General features: G+C 37.3%; 1 protein-coding gene across 1 annotated transcript in view; it reads left to right on the forward strand.

Annotated features, from left to right (window-relative positions):
• Bltp1 (bridge-like lipid transfer protein family member 1) overlaps window positions 1-25,491 on the forward strand; it is a 191,499-nt gene that overhangs the window by 84,955 nt on the left and 81,053 nt on the right. Inside the window, 18 exon segments of the mRNA XM_047567624.1 lie at window positions 332-1,169; window positions 3,343-3,413; window positions 3,924-4,097; window positions 7,181-7,301; window positions 8,499-8,645; window positions 9,028-9,155; window positions 9,440-9,639; window positions 11,671-11,868; window positions 12,649-12,860; window positions 15,356-15,507; window positions 15,940-16,090; window positions 16,241-16,393; window positions 18,208-18,448; window positions 19,625-19,767; window positions 22,358-22,577; window positions 23,025-23,183; window positions 24,570-24,587; window positions 24,590-24,744. Coding sequence (XP_047423580.1) covers window positions 332-1,169; window positions 3,343-3,413; window positions 3,924-4,097; window positions 7,181-7,301; window positions 8,499-8,645; window positions 9,028-9,155; window positions 9,440-9,639; window positions 11,671-11,868; window positions 12,649-12,860; window positions 15,356-15,507; window positions 15,940-16,090; window positions 16,241-16,393; window positions 18,208-18,448; window positions 19,625-19,767; window positions 22,358-22,577; window positions 23,025-23,183; window positions 24,570-24,587; window positions 24,590-24,744 — 3,481 coding nt within the window.

Consider the following 25,491-nt stretch of genomic DNA (forward strand, 5'->3'; position numbering starts at 1 on the left):
TAGATTCTACACTGTTTTCCTAGATAATCTCATAGGTATCTGGCTTTAGTTACAATCTATAGCTAACATCGTTTAACTGTAAAACTTCAGCCAAAACCTTTGTTCCTTCAAGCCTTTACATTTTTATTGTGTTTAAGCTACTCAGTTGTTTTTTGGAAACATGGGAGATTTCAACACATATTGTGCTATTTTGCTACTTTGAATGTTATAAAATTTCAGATTTTCTTTTATTTGTAAATGCAAAATCACTAAAAAGATTATATAGGTAATCTCTGTTTGTGCTTTTATTGTATGTTGTGCTGAATATTGATAGTTTTGCTTTCTGTTTTAGCATTCCTGTAGAAATTTCAGGAAACAGCCCTGTGTCTCCTAACACTCAGGATAAATCAGTAGGTCAGTCTCCTCTTAGATCTCCTTTGAAGCGTCAAGCCTCGGTGTGTTCTACCCGACTTGGAAGTACCAAGAGTCTTACTGCTGCTTTTTATGGAGACAAACAGCCTGTTACAGTCGGAGTTCAATTTAGTAGTGATGTCTCTCGGAGTGATGAGAACGTACTCGACTCGCCAAAGCAGAGGAGAAGTTTTGGTTCATTCCCATACACTCCATCAGCAGACTCTAATTCATTTCATCAGTATCGATCAATGGATTCTAGCATGTCAATGGCTGATAGCGAAGCCTACTTTTCTGCAGCTGAGGAATTTGAACCCATCAGCAGTGACGAAGGCCCTGGTACTTACCCTGGTAGAAAAAAGAAGAAAAAGCAAGCACAGCAGATAGACTACAGTAGGGGTTCCATATATCACAGTGTAGAAGGACCACTGACTGGCCATGGAGAAAGCATTCCAGACCCTCGAACTCTGCCATTCAAAACTCATCCTTCCCAGGCTTCTTTTGTTTCTGCATTAGGTGGAGAAGATGATGTTGTAGAACATCTATATATTGTGGAAGGAGAGAAACCAGTGGAGAGTGAACAGATCACTTCTCAGCAACCTGTGATGAATTGTTATCAGACTTACCTTACTCAATTCCAGGTAATTAATTGGTCAGTTAAACACCCAACCAACAAAAGGACCTCTAAGTCTTCATTGCATCGCCCCCTCGATCTGGATACACCAACCAGTGAAGAAAGTTCCTCATCATTTGAACAGCTTTCTGTTCCAACATTTAAGGTATACACCAAATCATTAGTTTCCAGCAGTGTGTTCATTCAGAAAAGTAGATTTTGAGAAGTTGTTTTCAGAACTACTCAGGCATTTCTGAGTATTTCAGATAGACTTTCTGAAATCATAGCTTCATGTATAACAATTAGAGCTCAGGATTATTGATGGTATTGTAAACTTAAGCAAATTGAGGAATGATTTACAATTTTATTGTATTAATCTAATAAATTAACATATGGCCTGTCCACATTATATAGTACTCCTAAGGATAGGATCAAGTCTGTCTTTCTCTGTGAATCCATAAGTTCTGCATCTTAAAAACAAGATTTTGGAGTTATTTATAATAGTTGCCGTTCTTTCTACTAATCCTTGCTTTCATTCAAATCCAGTTTCACTCACTTGATGTTCCAGTTCTTATATTTTCCTATCAATGTGATCATTGCTTTTTATACTGTAGTCTATAAATGCCCTTTTTAGTAAAACTAAGAACATCTCAAAATAACTTTAGTTATAAGAGCCAATATGAAAACTAGTTTTAGAATGATGAATTATAAGGGAAAATTTTAGGATATTAAAGACCAAAATTAAGCATAAAACATGGAACTGATGAGTGATGTTCAGAACTCTTACATAGTATATACATATGCATGCACATGTTGATGTGTGTGTAGATATATATCTCATGTCTAACTTTTAGTTTATTCCTTGATTCAGATATTAATTATATTTTACTTCATGCTGGGTATTTTGTACAGGGGTGAGGGAAACAGACATGGAGCTTCTAGTTGAGAGTGGGATACCTACAGCTAGTAGATAGACACGTTAGAATTTGGTTTCAAATTGAGAAGGTTGTTATGAAGATAATTGAAGACTGCTGGATTAGAGAATAATGGGGTGGAGTTCTCTGATGGCGTGGCATGGAGGGTAGATGAGGAGCACTTGTGGATGAGAGGACTGGGGACACTGCCTTCCAGGCAGAGGCCCTGCGATAGAAAAGGGTCAGTGTGCCTGAGAAGCAGTGCAGAGACCTAAACAAGGGCCAGGCTGTCCAGTTCTCACAGACTGCGACACCAGGAATTCTGATGTCATTTTAATTGCATTTTCGAGGAAATAAATGTAATCTCATGTACTTTGGCTATGAAGTAGAATTAAACTGCCCTTGGGAGAGGACTCGGGGATGGTCTAGGGGGCTGTTAAAGTGGTTTGTGCAGGAGATGACGAAGACTTGGACTCAAGGCACACTAGTAATGACAGAGGCCCTGCCAGAGAGACAGGCATTTTAGTGGTATGTGGAAGTAAGAAGCATTAAGTGATAGTTGTGAAGTTTTGGTTCTATATTCTGCCTGTTTATTATCTTGCCCAAAATAAATTTCTCTTACTGAGATTTCAAAATGTTCCTTTTGTTCCATGTAGAAATATGTCAGTATATGACTTTTTTCTGTATAAAACTGAATTGTGTTGGTGTGCAGAAGAACCTGACAGGATAGGATTGGTTCAGTATTTAAAAAACATAATTCATGTTTGGGTAGGCAGGCAAATCTGTGAAGAAGATCAGTCAGGAATTCATTCTTTAGGTAACTTCAAAAATAGAACATAACATTTTCTCCATTTAATCCAAATATCCAATTGGCATTTCTTAGAGTTCAGTTTGGTTAGATTCATTTGTTCGTTTTATCTTTTATGAATATAAAATACAAGTCTAGCTTTTCCTACAATTTTAATGTTTCTCTGGGTCTCTTTGCTGCTTTGAAATTGGGTGTACTAATTGAAGTGGAGTAAATTATATTCCATGCATGTGTGACTACATTATAATGAACCCTAAAATATTATGAATAACTATATTACATGAATAAAAACATTTTAAAAATTGGTTATGCTAGGATAAGACCAAAATGAGCTTCAGAAAATCTCAATGTAAAAAAGCTGTAGAGGAAAAGCATTTGAAATACTGTTCTAATTGTATTGTCCTCCTCTCTGAAGCTCAACCCTCACAGCAGACTCTGCTGTATAGTTACATAAACAGAAAATGAAGTTGAATAGTTTCTGTGATTGTCTCAATTGGAAAAACATTTAGGTTGAATATATCAAAATCATATTAACAAAGTAATATGGATGTTCACAGTACTCAATGCCATAAAATTAGAGAAATAAAATAATACACTAATACCTTATGTTATTGTAGGTTATCAAACAGGGGCTCACAGCTAATTCTTTGCTAGACAGAGGCATGCAACTTTCAGGATCAACTTCAAAGTAAGTAAAAATTGCATGTAAGTTTAAAATCAGTATTTCTTGATTATGAGAGAGGTAGAATTGATTCTGAGTAATAATCATTCTTGAAGAGGTCAGGCCTTATTTTTAAACAAATTACCCCAAATAATTAAGCTCTTTTGTCTGTCATGGCTTTGGCTGTATTTATAAGCATTAGTAGTATATCTATGAAACATGAAAACCAAAGTGTGACAAATAAAAACTGGGAATTAATAAGAATTCAGTACTTTATTTTTCTTATTTTAGAATGGCTTCATCAAGTAAGTAGATTTTAAAGTTATTTTTATCATTTGATGTATTAGCTATCTTTAAACACTTTGCATTTTTAGTACTTCATTGGCCAGTCTTTGAAAAGTATCTGGAACATGAACTATCAAGTCCTTGACTTTTTATTGAAATAAATGCAGTTTAAAGGTTTCCTCATCTTATGGAAACTTGTACTTCTATTCTTGTTCTTTATTAAATATATACTTTGCTTGTTACATGGTATAGTACCCCATATACTCCACTGGAAAAGAAAATTGTTGATAACACAGATGATGAAACGTTAACAGAGGAGTGGGCGTTGGATCAGCCCGTCTCTCAGACCAGAACGACAGCTGTAGTAGAAGTTAAAGGAAACGTAGATGTTGTTTTGACTCCACTGGTGGCTGAAGCTGTGGACAGGTATTTTGTCTAAAAATGTAACTATTACTTTATAAAATGACACATGTGGTTTGTTCATGTAGGAGATTGTTGCTGGTAGCTTTGTTTTTTTAATTGATGTATTTTAGTAGCAAACTTACAGGAACAGCACAGAAGACAACGTTAAAAACGTACTTGGATGTAGGACAACTCAGAAAATACTGTGAATGGATGGAATCTACTGTACCATAAAAGTGCTACAAACACCATTTAGTTTCTGTCAATAAGAAATTAATTTAAAAAAATCCAAATGCTGGCATTGTATAGAAATATTTAACCATTTTATTTATAATTGTTATAAAGCTTAACTGCTAAAACTTGTTCACGGAGACATTTTAACTTGAATTAATACTTTCTATCCCTGCACTTATATTAAAAATTCACACACAAGTGAAAATGGAAAAATGGCCAATACTTGATTTGTCCCCTATTTTTCCACTTGCAATTATATACTTAGGTTCCTTTTGACCTGGTGGAAAACAATCTAACATTCAGAACTACCAATAACAGGAAGAAGAAAGAAAAATTTTTTGAGAATGAAATGTTTCTCATCATAGTGAATTTTTTTTTTTTTTTTTTTTTTTTTTTGGTTTTGGTGCTGGGGCCTTGTGCATACAAGGCAGGCAAGGCTACCAACTGAGCTATATCCCTAGCCCATCATCATAGTGAATTCTTAAGCACTTTCTGCTCGTATGCAGCATGTTAGTTGGATGTCTTTTGGCATAATCCGTGTACATTTGGCATGGATAACACACAGGTTGTTGTCTTCAAAGTGGCCAACCAGATGGGCCTCACCTCTCTCCTGCAGAGCACATAGCTGTGCTTTGGAAGCGCAGGTCTGTTTTGAAGTCCTGAGCAGTTTCTCACACCAGGCACTGGAAGGGAGTTTGTGAATCAGAAGTTCACTGGACCTCTGATAGTCTAATTTCACAGAGTGCCACAGTACCAAGTCTGTAACCATGAGGTTTCTTCACCCCTCCAGTAGAGGGTGCACTCTTTGGAGTGGCTTTTGTAGCCAGTTGTATCCTGGGTGCTTTATCACTAGTCGATTTGCCTGCAGTCTGCTTTGTACCAGCCATGGAAGAAAGACCTCCTTACTTCTTCTGCTGGAGCTCGGTGAGCTAGAGGCAGCACTGGTGTTAGAGAGCCACAACTGTGAACACTGGTAGCTTTTTGGATTGGTTGAAAAGTGGATGGTTGTTTAAAAAGGTCTGTGTTTTAGTAATCATTTGTTACCTTCTCAACCAAATAATTTTATTGCAGTGATCATTTTATTGCAATATATTTTCTGTTTTTTTCTTCATTGGGCTAATAAGTATAAACATGGCCAAATACTTAGGAACTCATTATCTCATATTCCTATCTAGTTAATGAAAGAATAAGAGGAAATAATAGATGCTCTTCTTGCAAGCAGCATGTATTTTTTCCACGGTCATAAACTAATGTGAACAAAGCCGCAGTGGAATGTAGAGTTGTATGGAGACACTGAGGGCTGAAGCATGGAGGAGAGACAGCGTTTAGCTGGGACCAGTTTTCATGAAAGTCCTTCTATGCAGAGGCACATGGTTTTCTGTGATGACTTATTATGTTGTTAAGATTCTCAGGAGAGTTCAGACAAATGAGGAGCATAGGAAATCTTTAGGAGGTTATAAAAGGAAAAAACCCACCAGTTACAAACATCAACTAAAAATGGATTGGACACTTCCCCGTAATACCCGAAACTTTGAAACTGCTAGAAGAAAAGAGGGAAACTCTTTTGAGGATATTGGAATGGGCAAGGAGTTTTTGGACAAGACTAAGCACAGGAAACAGAAGCAAATATAAACACATGGGATTATATTAAATTACAGAGTCTTTGCACAGCAAGGGAAACATTCAACAGAATGTCTGAAGACACAGCCTACAGAATGGGAGAAAATATTTGTAAACTATACATATGACAAAAGATTGAAATCCAGAATATATATGCCAACTAAACAGCAAAAAAAAAAAAAAAAAAACCTAAATAAACCAATTTAAAAATTAGCAGTGTATCTAAATAGGTATTTGTCAGAAAAAGAATACCCCTGGCCAACAGGTATATGAAGAAAAGGTCAGCCTCACTAACCCCCAGGGACTGCAGATGAAGCCCCTGAGATCTCACCTGGCCCCAGGAAGGATGAGTGGGAACGTACAGCAGCCCCCACGGCATGGAAAACAGTGTGACTGAAACCCCAGCACCGGGTGGGTCTCAAAGGTGACGCCTCGATGTGTCCAGGAGACGTCTGCACCCCCAGGTGCATCGCAGTGCACAGAGCAGCCCAGGACAGAAACAGCCCAAGTGAACAAAGACAGTGTGGTCCATGTGCACAGAGGAGCACTGTCTCCTGTAAGAAAAAGGTCCTGTCACCTGAGACCCCACAGATGGAACTGGAGAACATCACGCCAAGGGCAGTGCCAGACACAGACAAGTTCCACCTGGTCTCATTCATATGTGAATCCAGCGAGCGGATCGGGAGGAGGAGAAGAAAGCTGGTCAGCAGAGGCCAGGGCGATGGGGGAGAGGGCAGAGGCCGATCAGGGCCCCTGAGTCACAGCTGGACAGGAGCAAGATGCTGGTGTGTGTCGTACGGCAGGGTGGCTGCAGGTGCAGTGCGGTGCTGCACATTTCAGACACTCCAAGGATTTTCTGAAGTTTTTTTTAAGGAGATAAGTGTGTAACCTCGACATTACTCAGGGTACATGTGTATTGAAACATTGCATAGTATTGCATTTGTAATAGGTATAATTTTGATGTTTTTGTATATTGGTTAAAAAAAAAAAGGGAAAGGAATGATTGAAGAGCAATACTAAGATGGAAGACTAAAAATTGTATAGCTTTGTTTACCTGGTGGGGAAATGGGTAAAGATTTCATAAATGTGTCATTTTGTGTAATTTCTAAAATGTGATATAGGCATTTTTATTTCAGTATTGAAGGGTTGTTGTAAATATACAAATGCCTGATTTCTTTGATACATTTAGATAAATTAGGTCATAATATTAAATAATACTTAAATTTTTAATATACCTTTTCTTCTTCCCTCAGATATATTGAAGCAATGGTTCATTGTGCTAGTACCCGACACCCAGCTGCAATTGTGGATGATCTCCATGCCAAAGTCCTTAGGGAAGCTGTCCAAAGTAGCAAGACTACCTTCTCAGAAAATGTAAGAACCTTTTAATTTAAAGGGCATAGAAAATTGGGTCCTCCTCATTTGTGTGGAATATTCAAACTTGGGAAATGTGAATGTATGAAGAGGTTGTTAGCAAGTTAATTTGAAACACAAACATGTTCAGAAGCCTTGATATCATTGTATTGTAGTAGTAATACTACTACTATTGTAGTAGTAGTACTATGAAGTAGTAGTAAAAATAACCTATTTAAGAAATGAAGTTTTTTTCTTTTAAGAAACTTAGATCTGAGGCTTTTCTAAAGGCCCTTGGTCCTCAGCAAATGGACATTCTTGAGGACTGGTACCTTACTCTTAAGAAGCACAGATGTGCATGTGTTACTTCCCTCTGCGTCAGCTGACTCTGGCATCACACTGTCCTGAGTGGAGTTGCTGCCCCCTGGTGTGTGACAGCCTGCGCATGCCATGGCTCTATCCATGAAGCCATTGCTGAGTAGTCATATCCCATGATCTTCTGGTGACTCCATTTGACATTCAGCTTATTTGTATCATATGTGGATTAGGGAACAGAGGAGAGGTGAAAGTGTGGCTGATTATTTTTAGGGAACCAGTTATTAATTACATAATGGCATTTAGGTAGGGTAGAGGAATATGGAAAAAAATAAATTTGGAACAGTTTCCAACCAACAAGGAGTCAGTCATCAGAACAGGTCTGTCTTCAAGCCAGTAGAATGTAGTGATCCTAAGAAAAACAGCTCCTTACCAGCTATTTCTGTCTCTCTGTAGACTTATTTCCCTTGAATATTGATGACTTTTCTGGATCTTGTAGGTGTTGGTCTGTTTCCAACCCTTTCTCCTCCTCCTCTTCCTCTTTTTTTTGGCACCAGGGATTGAACCTAGGGTTGCTTAACCACCGAACCACAACCCCAGCCCTTTTTATGTTTTATTTTGAGACAGGGTCTCTCTAAGTTACTTAGAATCTCACCAAGTTGCTGAGACTGGTTTTGAACTTGTAGTCCTCCTGCCTCAGCCTCCCAAGCTGCTGGGATTACAGATGCAAACTACTGTGCCTGGCTGTTTCCTAGCTCTTGTAAAGGTGTGGATTTGAAGATGGGTTGTTGAACAAGTAGCTGGTATGTTATAGGCCTGGGTGCTCAGTGAATAAGAAGTTGTCATGGATGATGTAGAAATTGTGAAAGGCCTGGGAAATAATTCTGTTTTCAATCATTTCAGTTATCGTCCAAACAGGATGTTCGAGGAACAAAAACTGAACACCCTTCGATAGGAACAACTAATCCAGGACAAGCACAGACAAATCTTATAATGAAGCAAGATAATGTAACAATTAAGGGTCTGCAGGCTAATGTTAGCATACCAAAGGTAATAGTTGAATGTTTTTTTAAAAATGTTGCTGAAAGAAGAGAGCATTTTGGTACTTTTTATGCTTTGCATTTACCAGAGTGAGTGGTGTGGAAGAGTTGATAAAAATCAAGAACATTTTATTCCTTTGATGTCTAATGTAGATTTAATATATTTTAAATGGCTTAGTTAAGCAGAATATTGAGTAGTATTTAGTAAAATGTTCCACATCCTCCCTGTAAACATTAATTACAATTCCTCTCTGGGAATTTATGACCTCCTTATCTTCCAGTACAGAGATGTGCCTGCCCTTCGTCATAGTAGCTACTCATTTTCACGTGTTTTATTCTTAAGTAATAACTTTTTTACTTTCCAACTCAAGTCAGTGATGTTTGTATGTTAGGTGAACTTGTGTTTGTTACAAGCCTCAGTGGAAGAGTCTCCAGCTACAGCTCCTGGTAGAAGTGTGACTCATGTGTCCCTAGTGGCCTTGTGTTTTGACAGGATTGCTACACAGGTTCGTATGAACAGGTAAGACAGATTTTATTAATTTGAGCCATGATAATTTTTCTGGATATAAACATAAGACTTGATTATCTTTTTAATGTTAAAACTGGTTTTGGACTCATATTACAGATTAGTAAATTATGTTTTTAAAAGTTCGTATTCTGTTTATTCTTAATATTATTCAGTGAACATTGAGTAATTTGTTATTGAGTTAGTTAAAATAGCGGAGTGGTTTTATAAGTAAATTTATAGTTAAATGTTTTCACAGAACTATATCATTTAAATATGCTTTTTCTTTTTTCTTGAAGAGGTGTCGTTGAGGAGACTTCAAATAATGCAGACCCTAGTAAAACATCAAATTTTGATAGATACGTTCATGCCACTAAGATGCAACCTCAGTCATCTGGATCCCTCAGATCAAATGCTGGAGCAGAAAAAGGGAAAGAAATTGCTGCCAAGTTACACGTTCATCGAGTTCATGGTCAACTCAGGGGTCTTGACACAGCAGGTAGGCTCTACAAGCAAGTAGAGTTTTCATGGAAATGTAAGATTTTGCAACAGAAAACGTATGAGTTTTCCCTTTGAATATTGCTACAATTCAAGCATTATATAAGGAAAAGGAATACATTTCTCCATATAGGGAAGGCATGGTACCTAACATCTCATTATTCACATTCTGTGTAGAATGGAAAGTAAACTTTGGTAAGAAAAGTGATGTGGCTTCAAATTAGGAATTGCCTGTGTTTTCTTCCTATTAATTGCTTGCTCATTACCAAAGAGAGAGAGTGGCCAATTGTTTAAACTGTTAGTAGAACTTTATGAAAATTAATTAATTGCAATGTTAGTAAAGTCCAGGTAGCCTACACTTTTGATTGGTAGCAATAAGAGTAATGAACATTCCTCTTAAAGTCCCTGGTGAAATAAGAGAGAGAAGTATTTATAGCATTTTAATATTTTGGGCTCTAATACATTTTCTCATTTAGAGCTTAAATGACCTCAGTTTGTCAGATTTGATCCAGAAAAAGAAAATGGGTTTTGAGATGATAGCTGTGTGGGATGGATGACCAGTCCTGAATGAACAGATGGGTTCCTGGAATTTGCACCCTGTGTTCTGTAGGTTCTGAAGATTTCATGGCCCCTGTGTGCATTCTGGCCTGTGTGACTGCTCGGGCTTTCTGAGGGTTCATTTCACTCTCCTTATGTATGAGGCCAAAATGTTTGACCTGAGGATTACAAGAAACTTCTCATTTTCTACTTGAAACCTATAGTCCTAAAACTGGTATAAAACACAGTGTCATGAATGTTAAGAGCTCTGTAGTTTGCACTGGTAATAACCAGTTTGCACTTGGTGGTATTCAGACTGTAAGCAGTACCTTAAATCATTTTGAAATCTATCATCCAGAAGTACCTCTCATCAAAGAAAAAACTCATAATTAAATTGGGATGTGGACAGTTGTATAACAATGTAGGAAAAATGTAAATGTCTTTACTTATATGTGTATTAGAGATCTGTCAAAAGATACTCAGTAATCTCATGACATTTGCTAGCCATAGGGAGGTGAAGTAAATAGGTATCTGAATGCAGTGTTAGGGGCTATTCATTTTTTCATAAATTTTGGAACTTCAATATATTTGATTGTATTCCCTAATCAACAAGTCAAAGTTAAAATAAGGTTAAATCCTTACCCTTAAAGAGTACCTAAAAGGGTAAGGATTAGAGTAAATTCATGGGATTAAAGACAAGCATAAGTAATTAATGAGAAAAATACAGGAAAATGTAAGCAAATATTTGCTTTCTAAACTAGAAAGGTTTTCAAATCATAAGTGCAAAGTAGGTATTTCCATATGATGGAATAATACATAGCTATTAAAATTATATCATGGTTTCCTGCTGCATGAAAAGTAGGAACCAAAGCTGGATTTGCAAAATAATCTTTGAAGGGCTAGAAGGTGTTTACTTCAAATATAAACAAGTTATCTTTGGGTGGTAAATTTGTATGTATTTTTTTATATTCTTCGTTTTGCTTTTCTGTATTCATTATCTGTAATTGGAGAAGTAAGAAGATATAATAAAAACTCCCAGGTACTCAGGACAGTGGATTCCATTTTGTATCTGTATGCAGTGGAGTCAGGACAACATTTTTGATGAATTGTAGTGATTAAATAGAAGTTGTTTAGGAAAAGCTGCAATTTTCTTAGAAAATAGTTTTTCCCTGAGGCTGGGTAATTGATTTTTTTTGTAATATGATAAAAAGTGATTTAAATTACTTCACCATAAAGCTGAATTTTTTAGGAGCTTATTGACTTCATTTCTGAATACCCTATAATCTTTCAGACTGATACTACTTTTGAGCAATTGTTAATTATGGAATCTTCCTTTTAGATTCCTTCTTTTAAAAGTTGGCTCATTTGTTTACTTTTCTGTCTTTTTTGGCAGAATATTAAGATACCCTTTTAGGACAGCCACTGTGGCAAATGTGTAAATATAAGTATAAACCAGCTGTCTTTAAACATATTCATTTTGCTCTCTTGATAATAGATATTGGGACCTGTGCCATCACTGCTATTCCTTTTGAGAAGTCCAAGGTTTTATTTACTCTTGAAGAATTGGATGAATTTACTTTTGTAGATGAAACAGATCAGCAAGCTGTTCCAGATGTAACTCGAATAGGTCCCAGCCAAGAAAAATGGGGTTGGATAATGTTTGAATGTGGACTTGAAAATTTAACCATAAAAGGCAAGCTTTTCTTATTGTTGTTGTTGTTGTTTCTTTTTTTTTTTTTTTTTTATTGAACTGTTTAAGTGGGGGACAGTTGGGCCCTCCATTTCTGAAATGTTTTAAAGAGTTGTGACTGTGAGTAACCTGAACCCACATAATAAAGCAGAAAGTAGTGTGGTACCTGAGATTATTTACCAGGGGATGGATACCCCATACCAATTGCTCAAGTGAAGTTTTCCCTCCGTTGCATGATTCATAGCTAGGCAGAGTGTTCAGTTGTACCAAACCCCAGTGTTTGAACAAAAACAAAACAAAACAAAACAAAACAAAACAAAACAAAATCTGTGATTCAGAAAAACCTCCCATGCGAAATATAAAGCCACCTAGTTCTTTGCAAGTTTGCATCATTGAAAAGTTGGACTTTGATTTAGTAGAGCTTTGTCGTTTGGGATGTAAATATTATTAATTATTTATTCAGCAAAAAATACTGAGTTACAAATGTATATTGCTTCTTAAATGTTATTGAATAATATTTTAAAGTAGGTGCATTGAATAGAAGATTTTTAGGTGTAGTCATTGATTATTTTAGTTAATATTAGTTCCAGTGTAGTAACTGCTATAAGCAGTTATATGCCTATAGTTATTTACCTGAAATTTTAATCATATATCACATTTATAGTTAAGGGTAAAATCTTGGTGATGAAACATGATCTTTATGAAATTTTATACAGACATTGTAGAGTTCAGCATTGAAATATGGATATCTGCTATTCTTAGCAAATAAATCCCTTTTTACAGGAGGAAGACAGTCTGGTGCTGTTCTATACAACAGTTTTGGAATTATGGGTAAAGCTCATGCCACAGAAAGGGGTGGAGTGCTGACATCCAATAATTCTTCTGATTCTCCAACTGGCAGTGGCTATAATACTGACGTCTCTGATGATAATCTTCCATGTGATCGGACAAGCCCTTCCTCAGACTTAAATGGAAACTCTGTCTCAGATGAACAAGTTGGTGAATTTCTAATATAATAATGCTTTGGAAAAATAACATAGAAAGCTATACTCTGAATTCAGAATTGCTAGAATGTATTTGTTTGTCATCTCCGTTTTGGACTCATGCTATCCGCTAAGTGTAAGTGATAGCTTTTTGGCAAGTATACCAGGACTGTGGTGCATTTATGTCCATCTTGTACATGTTCTGTACCAAGTAAACAGTGTGTGGCCTGAACTTTAGTATATCCATCATAGTATTTATATAATATTCTGCTTATGTTACATACTTCATAAATATTTGTTGAATTAATGGAATTTTTAAAAGATAGACCTTGTATGTTTTAATGAACTTTAGCAGATGTCATTTTTTATTTTTATGTTTTGGAGTGGTTAGCATTTTAATGAAGGACATTAAAAATATAATGGCCACTCACTGAAGAAGACAGTTGGGAAGAACCTAGCTGTTCTTTCTCTCTTCTCGCATACTGAAATGACAGCAGTTCAGGGCTCTGTCTCTGAGCTCCTGCTCTCCATGCTGAAAGCCCTTGGATTCTCTAGCTTTACCTTCATTGGGTCCTCTCTTTTGTCTTGGTTTCTTTCCTCATGGAGTTCGTCGTCCTTGCATGTGAGAGGTCCCCCAGGGTTCTGTTGTTGGCTCCTCTTTTCTTCTTGCTGTTGATCTATTCCCTGACTCCTTTCATAGGCCAGTTCCACAATTTAATGACACTCTTTCCCACCAGCTATGCTTTTGGCACTAGCTCTTTACAGACCTGTGTCCAGTGGCCTTTTATACTCCTGTGTTTAGATGTACCATAGGTACCACAAGTGCAGTCAACCTAAAACCAAATTTGTTGCTACTTTGCCTGGACCTGCATATTATTATAATTAATTGTTTATTCCTATAAAACTCCCTCTTTTTAAAATTTCAAGTTCTGTATCTTTATATACCCAGTATCTGACTCTTTGCTTCTGGTCTAAAACCAATGGGATGAGATATATTTGAGAAATTAGACTTTTTATCTTTATTTGCATATTTTTTTGTGGTGCTGAGGATTGAATCCAGGGCCTTGCATCTGTGAGGCAGGAGTTGTATCACTGAGCTACTTCCTAGCCATAGATTTTTTAAGAGACGGGGTCTTGTTGTGTTGTGCCAACTGATCCCAGCCTCCTGTGCTCAAGCAATTCTCCTATCCCAGTGCCCCAGAAACTAGGAAGACAGGCCTGTTCCACACTGCACCTTAGATTTTGTTTCTGAAAGAAAAGTAACATGGTGCATGTACTACATGTTACCTGAACTCCTAATGGGATGTGAGACAGTGCTTCATCTTTAAATATTTCTGCACAACATTAATAAAAAATACCAAATTGGGTAAGTATAGTGTCTTATCAGTTCAGATTTTATTGCCACTTTTTTTCTAACTCAGGTTTTCAAAACTTTATAGATTTCAGAGTTGCTAATAAGAGATTGAACACTTAGGATTGTTGACTGCTGATGTTATAATTACTTGTGACCCTTGAGATTCTAAGTTCTTTTGGTAGACATACTTCCTTTTCTTTCTTTCTTTTTCTTTTTAAAAATGGTACCAGGGGCACTTATCACTGAGCCACATCCCCAGACTTTTATTTTGTATTTTACTGGAGACAGGGTCTCATTAAGTTACTAAGAGCCTTGCTAAGTTACTGAGGCTGACTTTGAACTTGAGATCCTTCTGCTTCAGCCTCCCAAGCCTCTGGGATTACAGATGTGTACCACTGTGCCCATCATATGCTTCATTTTCTAATCATACCACCAAACAAAACAAAAAATTTTTTTTTCTTATCTCAACTAATAGTATTTAAAAGCAAATTAGAGATTTGTAAGTAGATGTAATTGGTAGGAGACATTATTTCTTTAATTTTATACTTCTCACCTCCCTCCATTAAAGAGCGTGATGATTGTATATTTCAAAAGTAGCATCCATACTTCTCAATATAGATTCAGATTATTAGCTACAAAATAACTAAGAATTTTTTGGTAAAAAGTGGTATTTAAGTACATGCTACAGTAGTATTTTTTTGTAGCACTTTATTTGCCAGTTTGAAATATTGTGTTAAAGTGGGGTTGGGAGTGGATTGATTGCAGAAGACCTTAACTCTGAGGTATTCTTCAGCTTAATAGTTAAGTGCTCTCTGGCAAGTCTTAAGACCCCTTTCTTTAGCTAGCAAGAGTAGCACTGAGCATCCGTAAGCAAAGGGACTGATCCATCAAAGCCCTTGCGTTCTCGTTTCCCTGATGGACAGTTTGTCATGCGAGTGTTTTTCACAGCTGTGCTCCTTGGAGCTTTCAGGTTTCCAGAGATCCCTCTCAAGCTGAGGTTGAGCAAGATTCACATTGCCTGCTTTGTGTAAGAATGCTGTGAAAACCTAAGTGGATGAGAAGGTTTCATGCTAAAACACCAGTAAACTTCTACGTTAGTATTTTTAAGGTATGAATTATACATTAACAAGTTTTTGCAATCTGTTTGATACAGGATGAAGGTGTCGAATCTGATGATTTGAAAAAAGATCTGCCCCTGATGCCCCCACCTCCAGACTCGTGCAGCATGAAACTGACCATTAAAGAGATCTGGTTTAGTTTCGCAGCTCCTACCAATGTGCGGTCTCCCACACATGCGTTTTCTAGGTATGAGTTTCAAGAGTGTGGGTCTGTTGACATTTCTTCTGTTTTTCAGTTAGCATACAGCTCTACTTCACCCATCTTTTGAATTGCTTTCCTGGTGTGGCTAATTCAGAAAGTATTAGGGTTGACCCTTTTTCCTCCTTTCTTCATCCTTTGTGTAGACTTTGTTCTCACCTTTTGCAACCCAGTTTTTTTCCAGCAGTTTAATTTTTTTTGTTGCTTGTCATCCTACCTTAGACTTTTGTTCTTCTTTTCACCTCTGACAAGTGAAAGTATTTTTCTTTTCCTTTCTATTACCCATTTTTCATAATTCATCAGCAGTTAGAAGGAAAAAAAAGTAATTTTGCTTGAATAAAATACCAGTTAGTAGGTATGGGAGGTTGTTTGAAATACAAATTTTAACAGTTACCTGTAATTTTGTATTGCTTTTAAAAGGCAGTTGAACCTCTTAAGCACTGCGACTCCAGCTGTTGGTGCATGGCTTGTTCCCATCGATCAACTCAAGTCATCCTTAAACAAATTAGAAACTGAGGGAACCTTGAGAATTTGTGCTGTTATGGGATGCATAATGACAGAAGCATTAGAGGTATGTCTTTCAGTACAAATGTTACTGAAAATAGTCTTGTTGTTAATCCTCATTGGAAAATACCAGATCTGAAGGTTCTTAGTTACTAGATATCCTTATTGTAGGATCTTCCAAACATATCATTCTAAGTCTGTGATTGCTTGGTTTCAGAATAAAAGTGTGCATTTTCCTCTAAGAAGCAAATATAACAGGCTTACGAAAGTTGCCCGCTTTCTCCAAGAAAACCCTTCCTGTTTGCTCTGTAATATCCTGCATCACTACCTGCACCAAGCAAATTACTCCATCATTGATGATGCTACCATGGTGAGTTACTGAAACCAAATGTTAGCTTTAAAGAGGCTGCCATTAGCTTTAAAGAGGACCACTGATCTACAACAGTGAGATGAGTGAATTTGAGATGCATGTGGAAAGTCCAGAGGAGAAATCTGGTGAGAAATAGATTAGTGGTTAACATTGTGTTCAGATGGATGGTTTTGGGGAGTTAGCAATGTAAAAATGTTAGTAGAAACTGTGGACATGGATGAGATTGCTCCATGTGATAAACTGAGTGGGAACTGGTGAAGGATGGAATCCTAAAAAATGCTGAAGTTCAAAGGTATAGGAGGGTTGGATAGAGCTACACAAAATGCTGAGGAGGGAGAGAGAGAGGCAGGAGAAGGAGAAAATCTTTGTCTTGGAAGCTAAAGAAATAGAGAGTCAAGCAAGAGAGTGATCACCAGAGTCAGATTTCACAGCAGGGTGTGATGAAATAAGAGCCAGTTAATGACCAAGATTTAAGAACATACAATTGTGTAAAATTTGTATCATTCCTCTCTGCCCATAGAAAAGCAGATAGCATATCACAAGTAGGGTTTTAGAGCTTCGTGGATACCCCTTCTCTTCTCCAAGCTCCTGGCGATGGAGCATGCCTGAGCATATTCAGCCAAACTAGAAACCAGGGTTTTAGTATTATCAATGGCCAGGCAAGCCACTGGCCGTGTAGGTCAAGAACCTCTACAGAGTGATGGATTTTTAAAAAGATATTTAGACTGGCAGAGCTCTTGTACTTCCTGACTGTGGATGAAAGACTGTAAAGTCCCAGAACACTTACCCATCTAGGTGTAGGTAGGGGAGCTGGATCAGAGAGAGGATGGCAGCATTTCCCATGGATGAGGTTTCACCAGGTATGCTTCCTGTGTGAGGGAGAAGCATAGGATGTCCCTTGGTACTTGATTCTAGGAATGAAGAGGCGGGCTTATGGACCTTGTATTCCTTTGAAGTAAGTGGGCTGAAGCCTGTCCTTTAGTAAATGACTCTTTTCAAATTGACCATTTCTTCTACCAAGAGAATTGGTAGAAGGAAGGCGGAGTGAAGAGTTAGATGTTTTCTCTTTAGGCTAAGGAGTTAGTAGGAAAATAGCCAAAAATTTCATTCATAGGCCTCGCCCTGTGGTAAAGTGGATTTTGCACGTCCTGTGTAGTGTCACGTTTCACCTGGTGCTGCTGTGTTGTTTTAATGCAGAAATATGCAACACTGTATTTAAAGACTAGGTTCTATTAGCTTATTTTCTGTATAATAAAGTACCTAAGGCTGGGTACTTAAGCAAAGAAGTTTATTTAGCTTATGGTTCTGGAGGTTCAAGGACATCCCAAGCTTGTATCTGGTGAGGACCCCTTAGTGGATTGCAAGATAGTGGGAGTGTAAGTGAGAGGGAAGGATCACATGGCAAGAAGCCAGAGATGGAAGGGACCAGACTTGGTTTTTTTGTAATAGTCCTCTTTGTGAGAACTAATCAGAGTCTCTCCAGAAATATATTAATGTATTCAAAGAGCAGCACCTCAGAGATCTCCACCAGGCTCCTCCTCTGAAAGATCCCATCACCTCTCAACATTGCCACCCTGGGAACCACACTTCCAATACAGGAACCCTTGAGGGACACATTCAAACCATATCCAAGCCATGGCAGGTTCTACAGTCATCTTGAAATCTTGGGTAACTTTGGACAAGTTGCTTAACATCTAAGTTTTAGTTTCTTCCTCTGTAAATGAGGTTTCTGATATTTAAATAAACAATGTATGCAAAGCACTTGAAGGCCATCTTCCTACTTTAGTTGACATACGCCCACATCACTATTACAGAGTGATGGACTTCCTGCTTTGGTAACTTTAAAGAAAGGCTTGGTTGCACTGGCAAGGCAGTGGATGAAGTTTATTGTGGTGACACCAGCTTTTAAAGGAGTCAGCTTACACAGACCAGCTCAGCCCCTGAAAACTCACACAGCTGTGGACCATGAACATGAAGATGGACTTGGGCTGGATAATGGGGGTGGTCTTCAGAGTGATACCAGTGCTGATGGAGCAGAGTTCGAGTTTGATGCAGGTAATTTTGTAAGCCTCTGCTGCCTATTTTCTTACCCCTAACAGGGTATTTCTTACATCATCATTGTATGTTTTTATGCTTAGATATGTGCATCTTCTATCTGATAAAGCTAATATGCTGCATTAAAGGGTATCAAAACCCTTTTGCTTATTTTAGTTAGCAGTGAATTATTAGTACAAGCAGATATTTTAGCTGAATGGTACAAACTTGGTAGCATAGTACTTGTAATGATTTAAGTGATTTGTGTCCCAGATTTGAAAATATCATGGCCTAATTATAGAGTTATGGCTTTTATTAATCCAAATACATGATGGTTTTTTGGGGAGTCTTTTTGTTGACCTGATATTTAAAAGTTCAGTTTTGTGAAACATAATAGCCTTCTTCTGATCTATCCAGTACAGAGACATCTTTTGTATAACAAGAATGTTTTGAGTGAAACCTGTAAATTACCTTTCTAAATAGTATTTGTTTATCTGGTTTTGAAGGAGCCTTTGTCTTGTTCCCTGGGGCATGCTCAACCCATAAGTAAGTTTGGGGGCCTACACTGAGTCTGTAGATCTGTTAACACAGTGGTGTGTCAGACAGTGGATGTGCATTTCTGAAATGAATATACATACTTTAATTCTTTGCCAAAAGTTAATTTTTATTTTTATTATGACATGATGTCAATGAATATTTATCACAAATGTTTTGAAAAAATATTAGAAGTCATGGGAAGAGTAATCCTAAAATTAGAGCTTTCAGAACACTGATACACTATTTTATCTAACTGCATTAAAAAATTATGTTTAGTAAGTGAAAGTGTTATAAGGAATAGGCTGGATTTTATTTGTTTTCCAATATTTCATGTAAGCCCAAAGGGTGAAAGAGTAGTACAGTAAATACTCTTTCTCATTACTGGCAGTTGTCTGTTAGTCTATGATATTCTGTATCTTTTTGAGCTGGATAGAACTGGTATTTGCTGTCTGTATCGTTGCATGTCACATGTGAAAGATTGAAGTTATTTCTTTTTTGAGACTGAGTGAGAGGATTGGGATTGAAGACTAAAGAAGAGAAAGGATTAAATATTACCAGATTCTACATTAATTTGTCACATAATGAAAATTGAATGTGGTAATATAACCAGAACACTGTGTATAGTAATACCTGGCTTGCTTCTTCCTTTACCCATTTCAGCCACGGTCAGTGAACACACAATGCTACTGGAAGGAACAGCTCAGCGGCCACCACCAGGTAGCTCTGGACCTGTAACTGGAGCTGAAATAATGAGAAAACTTTCCAAAACTCATACCCACAGTGACTCTGCATTAAAAATAAAGGTATCTTATTCTGCTGTTGGCTAGAGTTTTTCAGACTTAAATTTTTGTAATTTCAAATTTAATATTAGCTGTCCCCCCCTAAATATTGAAATCGTTCATTATGTTGAAATGAATGATTGAAATGATTAGTAGTTTTTAGTATACATATTTCTTTATTTTTGTAACTTTTATTTGTTCTATTTAGTTTTACATGACAGAAGAATGCATTTCAACTCATTGTACACAAATGGAGTACAACTTTTCATTTCTCTGGTTGTACACGATGTAGTCATACCATTCATGCAGTCATACATGTACATGGGGTAATGATATCCATCTCATTTCTTTCTTTCTTTTTCTTTTTTTGTTTTTTTGGTACTGGGGATTGGTCCCAGGAGCACTTAATCACTGAGGTACATCCCCAGCCCTTTTTATTTTGAAACGGGCTCTTGCTAAGTTGTTTAGGGCCCTTCTAAGTTGCTCATGCTGACTTTGAACTTGCAGTTCCTCCTGCCTCAGCCTCCTGAATCATTGGGATTACAAGTGTGTGCCAGCATGCCAGCCAGTGTATGTGTTTCTTTGGAAACTTTATTGTCAGTCATTACTATTGAGTAAGGACTGCTTTAACGTCAAGCCTTAATGCTGTCCTTTGGCTTAATTAAATACAGTGTTCAGTAAAGACCATTGTTAAAAATGTCATTAGCCTTGTAATATCAGTTTTAATAAGAAGCCCTTTAGGCAGTGAATGATCAATAATGGTTTGGATTAGTGTTTTTATGACTTTAGCTATGTGGCATTGCTCTGAGAAGTTCTGAGGATGCTTAATAAGAGTTAGCATTTAGCCAAGTGGCTAGACTTGCCTTGGTAGCCAGGGTGTCTTGGCTTGAATCCTGTTCTGTGCCTGAAAAGTTATTTGCTGCATCCTGTGTCAGTTCCTCTTCTGTACGATGGGTTCAACACTAACTCCTCAGTGAGAAGTAAGTGAGTTAAGATTTGCAAAGTGCTGAAAAAATAATCTGCTACTGACTAAGTTTGTGTTGTAGTGGATCATTTTTTTCTGCTTGTTTGCTTTTCTGAACTCTGAAAACAGTGATTAATGGTTTTTCTTTCTTTACTTGAAGGTCTACCTACCTACATGCTGGGGGCTGGAATAGTAGCTCAGTGGCGAACATGGGGAGCACTGGCTTCAATCCTCAGCACCACATAAAAATAAATAAATTATAAATAAAGGTTTTAAAACAAAGTCTACCTGCATCCCTACACAGAATCTGTAAGATAAATAATTGATAGTCAACATTGAGTTATAAAATTTCTATGCAGAAAAAAACGTAAACAAAACAGACACATGACAAAGTGCTTCTTTCCTAAAATATAAAGAATTTGTTCTAATCACTAAGTAAAGGACCAAACACCAAAAAGAAAAAAAAAAATTGTTGAAGGACACACATACATAGGCAGGTCACAGAAAAATATATGTGCACATGTGAAAATATATTCTCTTATAAATAAGTAAATTAAAATGAATTTTCCATTTTTCCTATCAATTGAAAGACTAAAACTTCTGATAGTGTACATTGTAGATGAAGAAGTAAGAACACAGACTCATATGGTATCAGAGTGTCTGATTGTAGGTGTAGTGTAAAGAATTTTGGGAAAGAAGAGGGATTACAACTGACTTTTCCCTTGTAGATGATATTAGCAAATTTTCTTCTTTTGTGAGCCAGAAATTATTTCCAGCTTTAGATTACGTGGGGATTGAATAAAATAATGCACGAAATAGGCTTATTAGCAAAGTGTTTCATATGTTGCAAGTGCTCATCTGCCTTCTGCATGGACATCCTTCCTCCCCTTTTCTCCATGTGAAAGGCATAGCCCTTTTTGCTTTCCCCAGAGGGCTAGGACTTCAGAGGGCTTCACAGCACTGTGAGCCTTTGCCTCCACCTCCCCTGCTCCTATGAGAAGTCCTCTGTTTTCTTCTGATGGCTTTCCATTCTCTAGTTTCTGTGAGTTCCTAGACCTCGCTTTTGATGGTATCCATCTTGTTATAGATCATTCTCAGTGAATATACTTTTCAGTTAGTTTTTATGTAAGAGGGACTGTCCCTGGGTGTTACTTTGCAGGTTCAGTAAATAAACAATGATGGAAAGAATTCTATTAGGCCACTTTTCTTTTACTTTAATGGCCATAGGGATGTTCTCCACAAACACCCTACCCCTAATTTTATGAAGCTCCGTTACCCTGCTCCTGCTCCCCAGAACTTGACTAGCGTTTGATTTTCCACCATCTGTTTCACAGGCTGTGTAGTGGACTGTGAGACTTGCACTAGACTTCCATTAGGAGGGAATTAATGAAGTGTGGTTAAAATAAGGGAATGATGCTTCACTATAATAACAATAAAAGTGGCCCTGTGTAATGTACATTTTTATTATTAGAAAACATCATTATTATAGAACCTTCTCACAGGTATTTCACATTTACCCCATCCTGGCAGATAAGATCACTTCTGGCATCAGTGAGAAGAATAGCTAGTAACAGCAGCAGTCATGGTAGTTGTAGTTCTTTGCAGTCATTTTTATATACATGGAAAAGAAGGCTTTGTTGCTCCTTCTAGGGCATTCATCCCTATCATTCTCTGAGCTACACCAGTGGAGACACTGCCACGGATTCCCCAGTGCATGTTGGACGCGCAGGGATGCCAGTAAAGGAGAGTCCAAGGAAGGAGAGCCTGCTCAGCTACCTGACCGGCAGCTTCCCAAGCTTGCACAACTTGCTGGAAGGCACCCCTCAGAGAAGCAGTGCAGCCGTGAAAAGTAGTTCCCTGACGAGAACAGGTCTGTCCCCTGGATGTGGCCATTATAACTTTACTTTTATGGGGGAATTTTGAAAACACCTTTATTTAAATATATACTTTAGTTACATAACCTTTCATGTAACTATTGCACTTATTTTTTGGGAAAATATTTTAGAAGACAATTGTATTGTTTGTAACTTTTGGGTAGTTTTGTGCCTTTGGTTTAAATTGTAGTACCAACTGAAGTCAACCTAGGTGTTTGGTGTAGGTTTTGGCCTGACCAACCAATGTAGAGTGTCTACCCTGTTACAGTAAAGATAAGGTGTTTATTAATGCCTCAATATCAAAATGCCAGCATCATGCAGTGAGAGTTTAAAAACATCTGCTAAGAAAGACATTTTAACCTTTTTGAAAATAATTACACGAATCTTACTTTCTGTCTGTACGTGCATGAGTAATTCTGTGCTCAGTAAGACCTTAATTTTAGGAAATACAGTGGCCACTGACATGTTATCTGAGCATCCCTTGCTGTCTGAGCCATCATCTGTGAGTTTCTATAACTGGATGTCAAATGCTGTGGGTAACCGAGGTGGTGCTGTGCAAGAATCTCCTGTTACCAAAGCAGGACACAACAGTCTTCCAACAGGTACTGAGTTATACTAACTAACTGTCTAAGTGGCATATCTAGTTATAACAAAATCCTGTTTTTCAAAGGACAATTAAAGTGTCAGACATTTAAGTACTGTTTGGTTGAAATTACCCCTTTTATAAATAAATGCACTGATAACATTGCAGCTGAGTATGGTGAGCAGTCACAGTTGCCCCCTGTGCTTGCAGAAAGGCAACTACATTTGATGTGAGTTGTGTAGAATTTGAAGAGTTTAATATTTCCATTTAGTGTGATTGTGTTGATTTTTCAAAACACCAAAAGGAAGCAAATGAAAAGAATGCAAAGTCTAGCATTACGTACCTACAGTATGGAAAATATTTTTAGATTACCCAGATCCCTCTGAGACACAATAACTATTATTCCTACCATCTTTATAGTTAACAAATGTTTAGCAAAATCTAAAGGAGTACTAAAAGAGTAAAGTAAGGTTGCTTTCCTCAAGGAGAGAGAAATGAGGGCCCTTTATTTTAAGGAATATGTATATGTGGGAAGAAGTCTGGCAGGCAGTTACCCAAGGAATTAATGGTAGCTATATCCAGAAATACACATAGACCTACCTTTCCTTTTCTGTTTTTCCAAGTTTACTTAATGTATTATTTTCTTGTATATAATGCACATGTATACTTGTGTGTGTGCTTGCCGTGCGTGAATGGTGAAGTGACCTTTGATGCTGATTACCGAAGGCAGCTAAAAGTCCATGTAACAAATATTTGAATTCCAAGAAGATTTTCAAACAAAGCAGATGAAAGAATGAACACAGGTTGATGTGAACGACTTACTCAGCCCTTTCTTTGGCTGGCATGAACCACCTTCAGTCTGGACCTGAGCTCGGTTCTGACTGAATTCTAGTTCTTAGCTCTGGCCCTTGACTGAGGAAGGTGAAAACTTTGTGCTTCTGTCTGGTGCAAGTTGCACTCCCACCCAGAGAGAATGTAGCTTAAAGTTCAAGAGAGCCAGGAAGGAGTGCCTCCCTCTGTCATGGTCCTTTGCCTGAGGGTTAAATGATAAAAGGATATAGAGTACAGAAAGGGTGGTATGTCATCTGCGTTCTTCCTCCGGGACCCTAGCTGTTGCCCCGCTGTACCCACTTATGGTAGCCTACTACTGCTTTAAAATTGTGCATTTTGGACTGATAGGCTCTACTGTTGTATAAGGATGACTGTTGTTTTCTGAAAATTTAATTTCATTTTTCATTAATAAATTATGTGTATAAAATAATCTGGAAGTACTAATGTTTTTCATTTTAAATGGTTTGGTAATGTCACTACAATATAGGTTTCAAAGAATCTACGTTGTTGTGCCCTTTTATGTTGTTTTTATTCACAATAATTTACATTTCATTACTGAATTTTATTCTGTTAGGTGTTGCACCCAATCTTCCACGATACCCTCAGCCTCAGATTTCAACACTGTCCTGTCTAGTGACCAGAATACGTTGGATGGGACGCACTCTCAGCATAGCACCAGTCAGGATGATGTGGCAGGTGTAGAAGAGGCTAACCAGGGGTTTCCTGCTGTTCAGCTTGCTGATGCACAGGTGAGCCAGTCTGTTGTCTGTAATTGAAATACTGCCTCTTCTGGCAATGCTTAGCAACTGAAACCCAGAAGCATTGTGCACATTGGAGTTCTAGTGAAGGTTTGTATTCTGTGCCTATTTGCTAAAAGCCTTCATGCAAATAGGAGGAGCTTTTAAAAAAAACATGGATTAATTATAGATGCAATTAAGCCTCTATAGTTGATCATTAGTGAAAAGAGTTTCATATGGTAACATTTTTGTTATTGGTAACAAAGTGAGTAAATCACTAGAAAGTTCAATGATTCCCATAGTCTTTAGTACAGTGTTAAGAATAAACTTACTGTATAGAGTGAACAGTTGGGAGGTGTTGATTTTAGAACAAAGAAAGAAAGTAACCAAAACAATACATGTGGAAATACACAAGTACTATGTGTTAAGTGGATCTATTAGAGTATTAGAATTGAAAGGTGAGTTATTGAAGTAGTTCACACTAATGGTAATAAGACCCTGAGCTTCAGTGGTTCTGGCTTTGAAAAGGTAAAGGAGAAATATTATGGAGGTCAAGACCTATTGAAGTCCCAATTTTTCAGTTTCTTGAATTTTTCAGTGAAATTGACACAGGTGCATTAAAACGGGTTGGAAATCATAACCTAGAGCTTACATATTATTAATATTAATGACATCATTAATGAATATTATCACTAATCATTTAGCTATTACCTCCCTCAAAAGAATATAACTTTAAAGACATAAGTATTTATTTTAAAG

The sequence above is a fragment of the Sciurus carolinensis genome, chromosome 10, assembly GCF_902686445.1.
Source record: "Sciurus carolinensis chromosome 10, mSciCar1.2, whole genome shotgun sequence".
In the NCBI taxonomy this organism is placed as follows: Eukaryota; Metazoa; Chordata; class Mammalia; order Rodentia; family Sciuridae; genus Sciurus; species Sciurus carolinensis.